This window comes from Borostomias antarcticus (assembly GCF_949987555.1).
Source record: "Borostomias antarcticus genome assembly, chromosome: 15".
Lineage (NCBI taxonomy): Eukaryota > Metazoa > Chordata > Actinopteri > Stomiiformes > Stomiidae > Borostomias > Borostomias antarcticus.
Genome location: NC_140248.1, coordinates 22,301,725 through 22,318,398, shown reverse-complemented (window position 1 = coordinate 22,318,398; position 16,674 = coordinate 22,301,725). Strand labels below are relative to the sequence as shown.

General features: G+C 49.1%; 1 protein-coding gene across 1 annotated transcript in view; it reads left to right on the top strand.

Moving 5' to 3' along the window:
• Positions 1-136: 136 nt before the first annotated feature.
• Positions 137-16,674, top strand: part of sec24a (SEC24 homolog A, COPII coat complex component) — a 42,758-nt gene continuing 26,220 nt past the window's right edge. Inside the window, exons 1-7 of the mRNA XM_084449360.1 lie at positions 137-445; positions 5,238-5,855; positions 11,103-11,270; positions 13,254-13,322; positions 15,412-15,563; positions 16,164-16,369; positions 16,523-16,625. Coding sequence (XP_084305486.1) covers positions 391-445; positions 5,238-5,855; positions 11,103-11,270; positions 13,254-13,322; positions 15,412-15,563; positions 16,164-16,369; positions 16,523-16,625 — 1,371 coding nt within the window. The 5' untranslated portion in view covers positions 137-390. The remainder of the gene's footprint in view (positions 446-5,237; positions 5,856-11,102; positions 11,271-13,253; positions 13,323-15,411; positions 15,564-16,163; positions 16,370-16,522; positions 16,626-16,674) is intronic.

Sequence of the window (16,674 nt, the reverse complement as noted above, 5' to 3'; positions counted from 1 at the left end):
TTTCCAGTCGACTACAAATCGCCTGCGCACAGGAAATGCCACGTGTACACACTGCGCATGCCTGAAGAGGTTTCCGTGGATCCTGCTGGGAGAGAAGCGTCTCTCTCTCTATCTGACCGAGGCCTACACCCCTACTCCTGACATGGCCCAGCCATGAGCCTGTGATAGCTAACAACTATGCTAATTAACTTTTTCAGACCTTAGAGACGGTAATAAAGCCGCTGGTTCAATCAAAACAGATCATCTAGCTAGCCATTGCTAGCATCACTGCTAGCCAGCTACTAGCACAGTAACGTTGGTTACTAGGCTAGATATCCGCCTACCAAGCATACTAGGCTAGATATCCGCCTAGCAAGCATCTCTAAATTTGATCAGGGTGTCTATTTCAAGATGTCAACTACGGGGTTCAACTCTCAGAACGGGGCAGGACAGCAGTACGCGAATGGTGAGTACACTTAAGATGGTTAGTACACTGGCTAGGAGGTCTTAAGATGGTTAGTACACTGGCTAGGTAGTCTTAAGATGGTTAGTACACTGGCTAGGTAGTCTTAAGATGGTGAGTACCCTGGCTAGGTAGTCTGAAGATGGTGAGTACACTGGCTAGCTAGTCTTAAGATGGTTAGTACACTGGCTAGGTAGTCTTAAGATGGTGAGTACACTGGCTAGGTAGTCTTAAGATGGTTAGTACACTGGCTAGGTAGTCTTAAGATGGTGAGTACACTGGCTAGGTAGTCTTAAGATGGTTAGTACACCGGCTAGGTAGTCTTAAGATGGTTAGTACCCTGGCTAGGTAGTCTTAAGATGGTTAGTACCCTGGCTAGGTAGTCTTAAGATGGTTAGTACACTGGCTAGGTAGTCTTAAGATGGTTAGTACACTGGCTAGGTAGTCTTAAGATGGTGAGTACACTGGCTAGGTAGTCTTAAGATAGTTAGTACACTGGCTAGGTAGTCTTAAGATGGTGAGTACACTGGCTAGCTAGTCTTAAGATAGTGAGTACACTGGCTAGGTGGTCTTAAGATGGTTAGTACACTGGCTAGGTAGTCTTAAGATGGTGAGTACACTGGCTAGGTAGTCTTAAGATGGTTAGTACACTGGCTAGGTAGTCTTAAGATGGTGAGTACACTGGCTAGGTAGTCTTAAGATGGTTGTACACTGGCTAGCTAGTCTTAAGATGGTTAGTACCCTGGCTAGGTAGTCTTAAGATGGTTAGTACACTGGCTAGGTAGTCTTAAGATGGTTAGTACCCTGGCTAGGTAGTCTTAAGATGGTTAGTACACTGGCTAGGTAGTCTTAAGATGGTTAGTACACTGGCTAGGTAGTCTTAAGATGGTTAGTACACTGGCTAGGTAGTCTTAAGATGGTTAGTACACTGGCTAGGTAGTCTTAAGATGGTTAGTACCCTGGCTAGGTAGTCTTAAGATGGTTAGTACACTGGCTAGGAGGTCTTAAGATGGTGAGTACACTGGCTAGGTAGTCTTAAGATGGTGAGTACACTGGCTAGCTAGTCTTAAGATGGTTAGTACACTGGCTAGGTAGTCTAAAGATGGTGAGTACACTGGCTAGGTAGTCTTAAGATGGTTAGTACACTGGCTAGGTAGTCTTAAGATGGTGAGTACACTGGCTAGGTAGTCTTAAGATGGTTAGTACACTGGCTAGGTAGTCTTGAGATGGTGAGTACACTGGCTAGGTAGTCTTAAGATGGTTAGTACACTGGCTAGGTAGTCTTAAGATGGTGAGTACACTGGCTAGGTAGTGTTGAGATGGTTAGTACACTGGCTAGCTAGTCTTAAGATAGTTAGTACACTGGCTAGGTAGTCTTAAGATGGTGAGTACACTGGCTAGGTAGTCTTAAGATGGTTAGTTTAATTTAGTTTCAAGCTTGGCTAGCTAAGCACACTTGACGTTACTAGCTAGCTAACCTAGCCTAGCCTCACGGTAGCTAGCTGTGCTGGCTTGCCTGCACTCGGGAGGGTTTGAGCTAGCCTAGGTAGCATGCTAGGTTGCGTGGCGTTAGCACTAGCTAGCTACCACATCGACTGGCTGCTCTTGCTAGCTAGCTAGCTTGTTGCTAGCTGGCTAACTCACTTCCAATGGCCGAGTCTATCCAGCTAGCTAACGTTACCTAGATCAAAGTTTAATGTGGTGAATTGGGTAGTAACTATGGTTATATCCTGGTTTGTCTGTGTTTGTCAGCCATCGTTTACATGTAGCTTTAGGTAGCGTTAGCTGGTTAGCTGGTTGGGTATCCTTCCCAAATAATGACTTGATCAGCTATCCAACTCAACGTTGTTGAGTGAAGTAAAATAGATAATCGGATTAAAATTAACCAATGAACTCATCCCTAACCAGCTAGACGTTAGCAACAATCTTCCCTGTGCAATTTATAGGATATACACAGGCATGTTGATCAAGTGACCTTTGCTAAGCGAAGGTGTTTTGACTAATATTATATTATTTGATGGTCAAACAATCAAACAGATTAGTTCAATCAGTGCCAACATTGCGCAACAGCTCAGTGACACCAGTGCGTCTATGAGAGAGAGCACTCAGCCTCAGCTCTGCTCCAGTGTACATGTGGCATATTGGTGATCTTCCAGTTAAGCTTCTTGCCAGATAACTCTTTCAGAGGTTTTTCTAGATTAGCAGAAGAGAGAAGCTGGTTATGAGATGACCCTCTAGGCTACGTGGAGTTGAATGATGCTCTGATATCCAACAATGAAAGGGTCAATAAATGAGGGGTTAGTTGTTCCCAGACTGAGTGGTGGTAACTAATACTAACTAACTACAGATAAAGTATCAGCTCTTAACCCTGTAGCTATTGATGGCTGACTGATCTCACAGGAGGCCATCTCTGGGCCTTATCTTAGCCAGTGGTAATTAAGGGCCTCCTCTAACACAGGCTGCTGAACTCTGATCAAACTAGAAACAGCCCAGGATCAGATCAGGGTAGACTATAGAAAACAGTCCATTATTTCACACACTATGTCCATGATGTAGTAAAGACACTGCCCTTCAGATCCTGGCCTGTGTTGATTTAAATGTTGCCTTGGGTTGTTTTTAGGGTTGCAAAGGGGCAGAACATTTCCGGTTCGTTTTAATGGAAAGTTAAGCTCAGGAATTTGTTGACCCTTTTATTAGGCTATTACAGGGTTTTTTCAACAACGTTTTATTTTATTTTATGATTTTTTAGGGGGGATTTGATCCCATTTTCACCCAATTTGTTGGCCAATTGACCCTGACCTAGTGTCCAATTACCCCCCTGCTAGCTGTTGAGGATTCGTCACAGCCGGGCTGGTCGGCAATACAAAGTGGAGAGACTCCTTGACTCTCTCAGCTCACAACCGCAGTTCCAACGCCAGACAGGATTGCTGTTGCGTGACGAACCCTCAATCCGAGATTAAACTAACCACCCTCGGGGAGCGGAGGCCCGATAGGCCACTCGGCCATACTCGGATCTGGCGAGACCACCGGTCCCTGGTGGGCAGCTGCACTGGCACACGATGCATTAGACCGCTACACCACCGCACACCCTTATAACAGCACACTTTAATGTAGCCTAGCTGGAAAAAAAACAGCAATGCAATGAATGCAATTTTGCAATTTTATATCTGGCAGCATGATCTTGGTTAAAACAACCTGATTTAATGCAGTTGAAATTCAACTCTGCACTGTGCAGTCCTCCATCACATGTGCAGTGCATTCATCCATCACATGTGCAGTGCATTCATCCATCACATGTGCAGTGCATTCATCCATCACATGTGCAGTGCATTCATCCATCACATGCAGAGATAATTCCAAGCATCCTGCACACTAAGAGAGCTGTAGAATCCATTAAAGTTCTACTCACAAATGGGATATGCGAAAAATGTATTTAAAAAAAACGTGTATTCGAAATGTTTGCCTGTATGTCTGTTATGACAACACAATGTTTATATTTTATGTCTGTATATGACAAGGTAAATACAGTTGGTATAAATAACCCCAAAATTCCCTGTTTATTCTCGTTAATTCCCTTAAATTCTGTTAATTCCCATGGTAAGTTTCCAACTTTGAATATTAACAGAATTTTGCAACTCGTTTTGTAATTGGCTGAGCAGTTGTACATAGTCCTGGTGAGGCCCTTTCTTATTGGAGGGAACCTCTGACCATGACTTGCGTCGAGGCAAACCGAGCGCTTAAATCTGGAGATTACCTTCCTCCCCGGATGGACAGGGATTACGAGCGTTCATCTTGGCCATTGAGACGTTATTTTCTAATCCCACTACTCCACCTGCTTATCCTAGCTGGCCTGTAATGCTGCACACTGGACTTCCTCTCATGTTGGACACCAGTCTGTTTCATGCTAGTACATAAAGAGTTGGAATCTTTATTTTTGTTTGGTTTTACTTGTGATAAAGAAAGGTTAGGGTGCGATTGAGAAGGTGTCTGTGTGCTGTATTGGTGAGCTGTGCTGCGTTGGGGCCGTATGTTGAGAGAGAGAGGGAGAGAGAGGGAGAGGGAGAGAGAGAGAGAGAGAGACGTCTGGCTGGTCTCACCCTCAGGTGACGGTAAGTGACGGGCAGTGCTTTAATCCCAGGTGAATGCATCATCACCAGCCCTGTTCAGTAATCTGATCATTATGTCAGCTGACAGGTTGTGTTGCTTGAGGCTCTCATTACGCCCTCAAGTCCTGTAGTTAAGATTATGCAAACCCAAACTGGGTATGACACATCGCACCAAATCAAACTTTATTTATATAGCGCATTTCATACACAAAGAAACACAAAGTGCTTTACAGAGAGACAGGGAAGGTATATACATATATTGATCCTTCCCCTAATTTTCCAGAGGGGAGCAAAAACACATTTCACCCATTTGAGCCAATACAGGAGAAGTGTAAACATTCTTCCCTGACCTCTCTCAACGAGACGGTCGAGCAAGCTCCTGTAAAATGATGATATAGGAACATATTACAGGCATAAATGGACAGGGGACAGTTGTGAAAAGCTAAAGACACATTTAATTTAGTTAACTGTTGATCGACAGGTTGTCTGATTGACATCCTGGTGTGTGGTTGTCCGTCAGTGTCGGGGCGGGGGGGGCGACTTGACTATTCCTTGACTTAGAATGCAAGTTAATGGATTCTGACCCGGGGTCAGAGAAATGTGTAGATCACTCTGTTAGTTGACCTTATTAATGTTGAACTCTGACCTAGAAGCTAACCTAACCCTCCGTGTCTCTCCCTGTCCTCCAGGCCCCTCACAGAATCCTGTAGCGCTGCAGCCCCCAGCGCCGGGCTACAACATGACCCACCAGCCTCCATACGGCGCCATGCAGACCAAGGGCCCAGCGCCCCCGGGCCCCGGACTCTATAACTCTGGGCCCTACCAGCCCGGCCCCCCAGCCGGCTCCTACCAGGGCCGCCCTGGGCCGCCCATGATGACCAGGCCTCCCATGGGTCCCCCAGCGGTCCACACCCCCCCCCTGTCTGCCAGTCCCAGCCCTGGCCCCAGCCCTGTCCCCGGACTTGGGATGCCCCCTGCGCAGGGCACCCCCCCACCACCTGTGACTGCTAACAGCTACTTCCCCAGCCCCCCCCAGCAGCAGCAGCAGCCACGCCCCCCTGCGTGGCAGTATGGCGCTCCGCCACCAATGGGAGCGCCCCCTCCCATGGCCACGCCGCCCCTCGGCCCCGTGGGTAACCACGTGCCGTCGTCGTCGCCATCGCCCGGCCCTGCGCCACCACCACAGTCGTCAGCAGGGTATAGCGCCACGGCGCAGGCGCCTCCTCCCATCTTCCACGCCACCACCCTGCCGACGCCCCCGGGCTCCGGCGCCCCGCCCCCCTCCCTCCACGGATACGTCCAGAGAGGTGAAACACGGCCGCACGACGCCAGATGACATCACTAGTCTAGTACCGCTCAGGGGTCCAGAGCTGACATCACTAGTCTAGTACCACTCAGGGGTCCAGAGCTCCTCATCACTAGTCTTGTACCACTCAGGGGTCCAGAGCTGACATCACTAGTCTAGTACCACTCAGGGGTCCAGAGCTCCTCATCACTAGTCTAGTACCACTCAGGGGTCCAGAGCTGACATCACTAGTCTAGTACCACTCAGGGGTCCAGAGCTGACATCACTAGTCTAGTACCTCTCAGGGGTCCAGAGCTGACATCACTAGTCTAGTACCACTCAGGGGTCCAGAGCTCCTCATCACTAGTCTAGTACCACTCAGGGGTCCAGAGCTCCTCATCACTAGTCTAGTACCACTCAGGGGTCCAGAGCTCCTCATCACTAGTCTAGTACCACTCAGGGGTCCAGAGCTGACATCACTAGTCTAGTACCACCCAGGGGTCCAGAGCTTCTCATCACTAGTCTAGTACCACTCAGGGGTCCAGAGCTTCTCATCACTAGTCTAGTACCACTCAGGGGTCCAGAGATGACATCACTAGTCTAGTACCACTCAGGGGTCCAGAGCTGACATCACTAGTCTAGTACCACTCAGGGGTCCAGAGCTCCTCATCACTAGTCTAGTACCACTCAGGGGTCCAGAGATGACATCACTAGTCTAGTACCACTCAGGGGTCCAGAGCTCCTCATCACTAGTCTAGTACCACTCAGGGGTCCAGAGCTGACATCACTAGTCTATTACCACTCAGGGGTCCAGAGATGACATCACTAGTCTAGTACCACTCAGGGGTCCAGAGATGACATCACTAGTCTAGTACCTCTCAGGGGTCCAGAGATGACATCACTAGTCTAGTACCACTCAGGGGTCCAGAGCTTCTCATCACTAGTCTAGTACCACTCAGGGGTCCAGAGCTGACATCACTAGTCTAGTACCACTCAGGGGTCCAGAGCTGACATCACTAGTCTAGTACCACTCAGGGGTCCAGAGCTGACATCACTAGTCTAGAACCATTAAAGGAACATTATAGACCTAACGCTGTTGAAAGGGAATAGTTGATCAAACTGGGCCGTAGTGGTGAGAACCTGAACCAGTCCTTGGGGTAGCTAGGTTAGCTAGTTGGGTTAGCTAGTTGGGTTAGCTAGTTGGGTTAGCTACTTACTCAGTGGAATTGCAACAGTGAATTATTGGTCACTCTGAGCTCAGCGGAAGTACCATGGTGATCTGTCTGACAGGCTGATGTTGGAAGTGGACATTGGCCCCACGCACGCGCGCACACACACACACACACACACACACACACACACACACACACACACACACACACACACACACACACACTATCAGATTGGTGTCTAGCTGGCAGAACCACATTACTCCTCCTGAATAGCTGTACAGAGGTCGTACAAGTATTTCAGTAGCTTCTTCTGAATATTAGGGGTGCAACGGTACACGTATTCGTTCTGAAGCGTTTTGGCTACGGTGTGGACGTGTACCGATGGTGCAGATGTACCAGGCAGGTTCTACCAGGCAGGTTCTATGTGCGGAACATACTTCTAATCTAGAGTTCCCACACGGTGGACTGCACATTTGTTTAGTTTCGGCCTTGCACTATTTTTTAATACTTAAAATGGATAAAATCTTATTTCATTGCAGAGCTGCACAGCGTTGATTCACTCAGCCCCTCTGACCCTCTCTCCCTTCCTCTTGCAATTGTCACACACACACACACACACACACACACACACACCGGACCATCTGTGAAGAAGAACAAATCCTTATTTATCACACAGCGCACTCAAACACACGTGCAAATGGGCGACACATAGTAACACACACACATGCATTTAGGCTCGCCAATGAAATATTCTCTGCGCTTAACCCAGCCTCCGATGCACTCCGACGCATGTTAGTTCATTCTGATAAGATGGTATGTTCTTAACACAATGTGAATCTCGGAGACACAACTCTTCAAATAGAGCTTCCACTTCGAGTGGGGATACGAGTTAGACCAGGGCACATTGTTAAGGGACTTCCACTCAGAGGGGATTAGGGGTGTGGGAAAAAATGGATTCTTAGATGCATCACAATTCTCTCTTAAACGATAGCCTACATCGCTCGATGCAGACAACTCACAATCGGAATTTAAAAAAAGAAAAAAAGGCCTGCTCTGTAAGCGTAAATTCCTTGCGTCTTGAAACGTAAAAAAAATGGTGGTGAAACGTAAATTATGTAACGGACGTGAAACAAACGTGCGTTGTGTTTACTTTTGAGTTTTGGTGAGCATGAGAAAGAAATCATACAGGCACCCATTGCTTTAAAAGTGAATGTAGGCTACAGTAGGTTACAGCCAAGCACAACCCTCTGTATTGTGAAGCAAACCACGGGTCTCCGCAGATCAACTGTGATAACTAATGTTTTACTTAGTCGCACTGAAACGGACGTTTGAGATCATCTAACTTCCGTAGTTTGACATATTTCCGACGCAAACAAGCTATGAGGGTGGGACATGTGTTTAGAGGAATTTGATTGGAACATTGACAAGTGGACGGGTTTTAAGAACTTTAGACAGATTCGATAGAAGGATAGCGTTGATTGACGGGTGGATGTTGTGAGATTATTGGCCTAAAATCTAAGGTACCTGTTGTTGTCATTGCACGTGACCTACCGTTTTCCAGGAAGTAAGAAATTATATACTTTGATATAAGATTACAACAAAAGAACAGAAGAATTTTGTAATTTTTTTGGCATACATCGTTGAATAGGTGAACACTATGACCAATTATCTGAACCAAAATGGGACAGAATTCTTTTTTCATTTCAGTGCGACTTTAAACACAGAACATCATTTTACAGCCCTGAATGTGATTGGAGCAATGGGCTCTCTCTCTCTAGCGCTCTGTCTGTCCGTCTCCCACAGACGGCCGCGCAGCCTCTCTCCCTCGCTTGCAAAATGGCTAGACCCGTAGTCAAGGCGTCTCCCGATAGGCGAGACATGCTGTGGTTCCTGTGCGGCGGAGGCCAGCGGGCTGGATGCCTGCGAGAATGGAAATGTTGTCCACAGGAGCGGGAAGCGTTGGCTTGGTTGATAGGCGGGTCGATGAGGCGGGTGTGAGCGCTGCGACACCAGACCGGTGTGCAGTATTCACTGGTGGAGTAGACCAGGGCTAGGGCTGCCGTACGCACTGTTTTTGCACCAACCAGATCGGACCAGTCGCCTCATCAACGCCACACGAGCTGTTAACTTCTTGCGCAGTGATTCGAGGTGTCAGCTGAATGTGAGCGACCTGTCCAATGTCACGCCGAGATAGGTTGGTTCGTCGCTGTATGGCAGGAGTGTACCGTCGGTGTGCACTCGGACCTCACGTTTGGCTTCCTTGTTGTTAAGGTGGAAGGCCGTTGACACCGTCTTTGCCTCACTGAGCTTCAATCTCCATTTCCGGAGGTATGCTGCTAGTGTCTGCATGTCCTGGCTCAAGGTCTCCTCCACGGCCTGCCAGTCTCCAGCTGAGTACACCAGCGCAAGGTCGTCTGCGTAGGCCCACTTCCTGGAGACTGTGATCGGCAGGTCGTAGGTGTAGATGTTATAAAGGAGGGGGGCCAGGACAGATCCCTGGCGGACGCCGCTCTGAAGGCGTCTCAACCTGCTTCGCTGTCCACTACCGGTGGTGAGGGTGAAGCTGCGATTTCGGACAAGCTCCATGATCATGCTGACCATGTGCCTGTCCGGCAGCAGGCGGAGCTTGTATGGCCGCGGTGCCATACGGTGTCGTAGGCAGCCCTCAGGTCTATAAAGACGGCTCCGGACTTCTTTTTAGCCGTAAAGCTGTCCTCGCCGTCTTGAGTCATCAAAGTGACTTGATCTACGGTGCGGACTGTTCAGTTGTAATAACTTTGTGATTGATTAAGGGATATTGCTACTGTAGCCTAACCTATGATTTTGTTTCATAAGAATTTATTGAAACAAATAGGCTGCACACACACACACACACACACACACACACACACACACACACACACACACATTATTATATATATATATATATATATATATATATATATATATATATATATATAAAAAATATGCCATTTATAAAGCTACTAAACATCAGCCCTTGTAGAATAGCATAAAAAAAGCTGCAAATAATATCACATAGCGCAGTGTGGCCCCGCCCTTTTGTATTGTATTCACTGTGACAGCCCTAATGTGGGGTAGGCAAGCACTTTAGTTTACTTTATTTATTTCGATCAGGACAGTGCATATTGCTGAACGTGTAAAAGACATGTAAATATGCCAGATTGGAGCCCGGCTAGTTTCCATCTGGAGTCCATTAGGCAGGTTGATGTTACAAAACAAGTTACAAGAGGCACATATATAAAACACAGACACAGTACAATATATAAAACATAGAACAATGTCATGCAGTTAGACGTGGAGGCATTTTTGGTTGGCTCTAAGCCACATCTTTAGATGTCCCTTAACGGTGGCTTCTATGAAGTTGAAGGGGACAAGGACCTGGACAAGACCCACACAGTATGCACGTTTTGTCGAGCTTGAAATACTTCTGGAACACAAACATGAGACACCAATAAAAAATGTAGTTTTATAATCACATCGTTGCCCTCTGAATCAGAATCGAATGGTGAGGTGCCAACGGATCCCGACCCCTAGAGGGGATACAGGTTAGACCAGCGCACGTTGTTACATTTGAAAGGTCTTCCACTCATGAGTAATCATGATATGAGTAATCATTTATGTGGTCTGTGGTGAAGTCAGTGTTGAGTCAGCAAGTCACGTGGCTTCACATGATCACGGCCATTATCATGTTGGGACACACAGGCACAGGAGGGTGTGACTGGTGACTGTTAAAGATATCTACTGTTAAACATATCTACTGTTACACATATCTGCTGTTAAACATATCTATAGTTACATATCTACTGTTAAACATATCTACTGTTAAACATATCTATAGTTACATATCTACTGTTAGATAACAGCAGGCAGCCTGGAGACCTAGCCCAGCTCATTGTTGCATGAGCATGTTGGCCATGTGTATAGATAGTATCTGTTAGCCATATGATGTTTGAACTTCAGAGATTGTGTGACGTTGTGATTGAAGGGGAGGGGGAGACAGCATGGGTATGTAATGACGTGCCTAGTACATAAATGACTCGTTGTTTGTTGTTGTTGTTGTTCTGGTACATTAACAGGCTCGGCCCCTCCTCCGATGAACCCCATGGCCCCGCACACATACCAGCCCGGCGTCTACGGCCCCCCTCCCACTGGACCCGTGCCCTCCATGAGACCCACCCCGCCCCCCACTGGCCCCCCCATGGGCAGCGCCACCCCTCCGCTCCCCCTCGCGCCCCAGACTGAGGGTACGTTACACACGCGTTTCACTCTGGTGGTATGTTTCTCACTGGTTACCACTGTACTGTAGCCTGTTGTTGAGTAGCAGTTTCAAGTTTATTGGGATAACCCCAATACCCCCAGCAGTAGTCTCACTAGCAGGCTACTGGGCAGGGTGAGCTGGTAGGGAGGTTAGCTAGCCAGCTAGCACCATGCTCAGACTGGATGCGCGAGCTCTGTGAAGCGCCAATGCGCAGGCGAGCAGGAGCCCGGCTCTTCACACCAGAAGTGCATTTCTCTGCGCTGGTGGTGACCAAGCCACCCCTGCTCCTCTGCACTTTAATCACACGCGTTCGCTCGCGGAAAAAAACCCGGCCAGACGCCAAACTATCCGCCGCGAGGTTTGAACGGTCTCGTTGGTAAACATGGTGCCGAGAGGCTGCGCTTTCGCTTTCAGTCTCGAACCCGCCGTAAGAAAGACCATGAGAAGGGATGTGAGTTGTGGTCGTGTCCGGTTCCTGCCAGTCCACTCTCACTACAGCTCTACTGTACTAGATTAGATGGGTTGGTTTTTGTCTCCCTAGCAGCGCTGCTACACGTCCTGCATCTTTGCTACAGTCTCTGGGAGGGATTAATGGTGCGTTCGTTTAGAACTGGGAGGTGGCAAATTGCGACTTGCTACTAGGAATGATTAATTTAAACGCTGCATGAACTCGCACTTCCTCGTCGCAAATCGGATACGTTTCTCAGCCCCCAGTTGCCGGCTGACGTCAATATCATATCATATCATCATCATATCATTCGCTATAGCTCGAATGCACACAGGTTGGAGGTAGGTATTTTGCCACTTGCGACTTGCCGCGTCCGACCACAAACGAACGCACCATTAAAAACACACTTGGATGTATGTGCGTTCCAGGACTAGGCTTGATCTCTGTGGGTTCCCAGCCGTCCTGAGTCTGACTGCCTTGCTTTCTCCCCCCACCATGCCAGCTCACTGTGGGGGTGTGGCTGACAGCAGCCCCGCCCCCGCTGGGCCACACCACCTGGAGGGAGATATAGAGTGTCCAGGTGTGGCTAAGTCACTGTGTCATGGTGCCCGTGTTGTCTCGTGTGGATCTATCCATCTAGGACTAGGGGTGTCACGATTCCAATTCGAAAGCGGAAAAATGGCGTGGACAGTCGGAGCTGGGATTCGAACCACTGACCCTTCGATCACTGAACGACCCGCTCTACCAACTGAGCTACAGCCGCCCCACTAGTCTAGTAGGGGTTAGGGAATCGTGACACCCCTATCTATGACCGTGCTAGTTCAACCACCTCTAGCTCAGATCTGTCTTCATCATCATCATCACCATTGTGTCTGACTATACATAGGAGATGTCTTTAGAGAACTGCAGAGGTCCATTATTGTTAAATCTTAACCAGAGTTCCTCATCTGACCCCTTTCTCCTAGTCCTTGCTGTTAGTTGAGTCTCCTCTTTGTTCACACGTGTAGTCAAGCTTAACCCGTCACCGTTAGCGCCAGTAGGACTAGCCTTCACACAGGTAGCTTGGGCTGCGTTCCGAATCGCATACTACCCTACTATATAGTATGCCAAAACAGGATGTAGTATGTCCCAATACATAGTATGCCACATGCAGTATGGCAAAAATACCAGGATGTCCTACTACATCCGGTCGTATTTTGCAGTATGCACACCAGCAGGCTTTTCTGGCTATTCTGACCCACAATCCTGTGCGCAGTGGAAATGTGCGTCACGTGCGAGTCGTGACAGCTGTAGACGAATGACGCGTTATGGACAGCGACGGACGTGGGCAAATTTCAAGGCGCAATGTTATGACAAGGTAGTATGTCCCAATTGGATGCCTACTGCTTGCAAAGTACGTACTTTCTAAGGGCAGCTGTAGTAGGTACTGGTAGTAAGAAGTAGAAGTATGTGATTCGGAACGCAGCCTTGGTGTATTTGAATGTACCTCGTTGTGATCACGTTGTCTTGATGTTGTAACAGGACCCATGTCTGGAAACGGCCCTCCGGCCCTCAACAGCTTCAACCACTTGGACACTGGAGCCCAGATGGGTGAGACGCCTCCCTAACCCCAACCATAACCTAACCCTCCCTAACCCCAACCATAACCTAACCCTAACCCTCCCTAGCCCCAACCACAACCTAACCCTCCCTAACCCCAACCACAACCTAACCCCAACCATAACCTAACCCTCCCTAACCCTAACCCTCCCTAACCCTAACCCTCCCTAACCCCAACCATAACCTAACCCTCCCTAACCCTAACCCTCCCTAACCCCAACCACAACCTAACCCTCCCTAACCCTAACCCTCCCTAACCCTAACCCTCCCTAACCCCAACCATAACCTAACCCTCCCTAACCCTAACCCTCCCTAACCCTAACCCTCCCTAACCCCAACCATAACCTAACCCTCCCTAACCCTAACCCTCCCTAACCCTAACCCTCCCTAACCCCAACCACAACCTAACCCTCCCTAACCCTAACCCTCCCTAACCCCAACCATAACCTAACCCTCCCTAACCCTAACCCTCCCTAACCCCAACCATAACCTAACCCTCCCTAACCCTAACCCTCCCTAACCCCAACCATAACCTAACCCTCCCTAACCCTAACCCTCCCTAACCCCAACCATAACCTAACCCTCCCTAACCCCAATCATAACCTAACCCTCCCTAACCCCAACCCTAACCCTCCCTAACCCTAACCCTCCCTAACCCCAACCATAACCTAACCCTCCCTTACCCCAACCATAACCTAACCCTAACCCTCCCTAACCCCAACCCTCCCTAACCCCAACCACAACCCTCCCTAACCCCAACCACAACCCTCCCTAACCCCAACCACAACCCTCCCTAACCCCAACCATAACCTAACCCTCCCTTACCCCAACCACAACCTAACCCTAACCCTCCCTAACCCCAACCATAACCTAACCCTCCCTAACCCCAACCACAACCCTCCCTAACCCCAACCACAACCCTCCCTAACCCCAACCACAACCCTCCCTAACCCCAACCATAACCTAACCCTCCCTTACCCCAACCACAACCTAACCCTAACCCTCCCTAACCCCAACCATAACCTAACCCTCCCTAACCCCAACCATAACCTAACCCTCCCTAACCCCAACCACAACCCTCCCTAACCCCAACCACAACCCTCCCTAACCCCAACCACAACCCTCCCTAACCCCAACCATAACCTAACCCTCCCTTACCCCAACCACAACCTAACCCTAACCCTCCCTAACCCCAACCATAACCTAACCCTCCCTAACCCCAACCATAACCTAACCCTCCCTAACCCCAACCATAACCTAACCCTCCCTAACCCCAACCATAACCTAACCCTCCCTAACCCTCCCTAACCCCAACCATAACCTAACCCTCCCTTACCCCAACCATAACCTAACCATAACCCTCCCTAACCCCAACCATAACCTAACCCTCCCTAACCCCAACCACAACCTAACCCTAACCCTCCCTAACCCAACCATAACCCTCCCTAACCCCAACCACAACCTAACCCTAACCCTCCCTAACCCCAACCATAACCTAACCCTAACCCTCCCTAACCCCAACCATAACCTAACCCTCCCTAACCCCAACCATAACCTAACCCTCCCTAACCCCAACCATAACCTAACCCTGACCCCAACCACAACCTAACCCTAACCCTCCCTAACCCCAACCATAACCTAACCCTGACCCCAACCACAACCTAACCCTCCCTAACCCTAACCCTCCCTAACCCCAACCACAACCTAACCTTCCCTAACCCCAACCATAACCTAACCCCAACCATAACCTAACCTAACCCTCCCTCTGCTCTGGTGGAAGATGGCTGAAGATAAAGGCTTGGTGTCAAGCCTAGTCGATGTCTAAGAAGCTCTTGTCAGTTGAATGTGTGTTTAGTTTAAGATCTGTTTAATCTAAGACTGTCTGTTTAGTCTAAGACTGCCTGTTTAGTCTGAGACTAGGCCTGATGTCTGTTAAATATGGGTTTAGTCTGAGACTAGGCCTGACATCTGTCTGAGAAGCCAGCCTAACAAAGATTAGTTAAGAGCATGAATTAGTTAAAACGTGAATTTGAACTTGACTTCAGTTAATCCTAACATGCGTCCCTGTCCCCCCCACCAGGAGGCCCACCCCCACCGCAGCCAGGCCCCCCCGGGCCTCGACACGTTGGCCACTCCTACCCCTCTCTACCCCCGGGGTACCAGAATACCTCGGCCCCCCCCATGCCCCCCCCCACACAGCCTTACAGCCCCGCCCCTCAGCCCTACCAGCAGGTAAGGGAGGAGACTGCCGCCCTGGAAACACACACTACCCCATTCCAGAACATTCCTTCTGTACATCGTCATGAGTTAGACTAGGGCTGCACAATGAATTGTTCATTAATCGTAGTCGCAACTGTGACCTCTGCAATTGACTAATCGCAAAAGGCTGCAATAAATTCAGTTGATAATTCAGTTGTGTATGCTGGGGGCACGTGGACGAATCACAGACGCTTATGCTGTCTGACGAATCACGTGCGTTCCCGCTGAGTGCTCTGTGAGCAATTTCACTGATAGACGGATGGCAGATAGACAGCAAACATTTCTCTAATTTAAAAAAAAAAATCAAAAATATATATATATTTTTTTTATATAAAAAATTTGTTTAAAATGTGATTAATTGCCCTTAATAATCGCAATTAGTATTTTTGTCAACATGTCGGCAGGCAATTTGATTTATTATAAAGTCATTTCAACTTTGAACTGAACTAAAGTGGTAGCTAGCGATGGTTGTGGGTGAGGTCCAGCGGGCGAGTGTTGTGTTGGGCGTCTGTGCTGCTGGTGTGGCATGCTAACGTGCTAACGTGCTAACGGTGGCATTGTGCGTCCTCCCAGCAGCCTGCGGGGCCGGGTCAGGGGCGAGGCGCGCCGGTGGGCCAGCTGAGCCCCTCCCTGGCCGGGCTGAGCCTGCAGTCCCAGACCCCCGAGGCGCTCCGCGTGGTCAACCTGCTGCAGGAGAGGAACCTGCTGCCCCCGGGGCCCGTGGTCCCGCCCACACCCTGCCTGCCCCACGACCTGCAGAAGATCAACTGCCACCCGGAGTGAGTCACACGTCACACATACAAATACAAACCACACTACACACAAACACAAAATACACATAGACACACACAGACACACACACACACACGGCTGCAGAGTTGGTGAGTGTGTGTGTAAGCTGTGGTGTGTGTTCCTGTGGTGTGTGTGTCCAGGGTTTTCCGCAGCACTCTGACCAGCATCCCTCAGACCCAGTCTCTGCTCAACAAGGCCAAGCTGCCCCTGGGTCTGCTGCTGCACCCCTTCAAAGACCTGTCTGTGAGTCTGGCCCTCGCTCACACACACACGCACGCACGCACGCACGCAC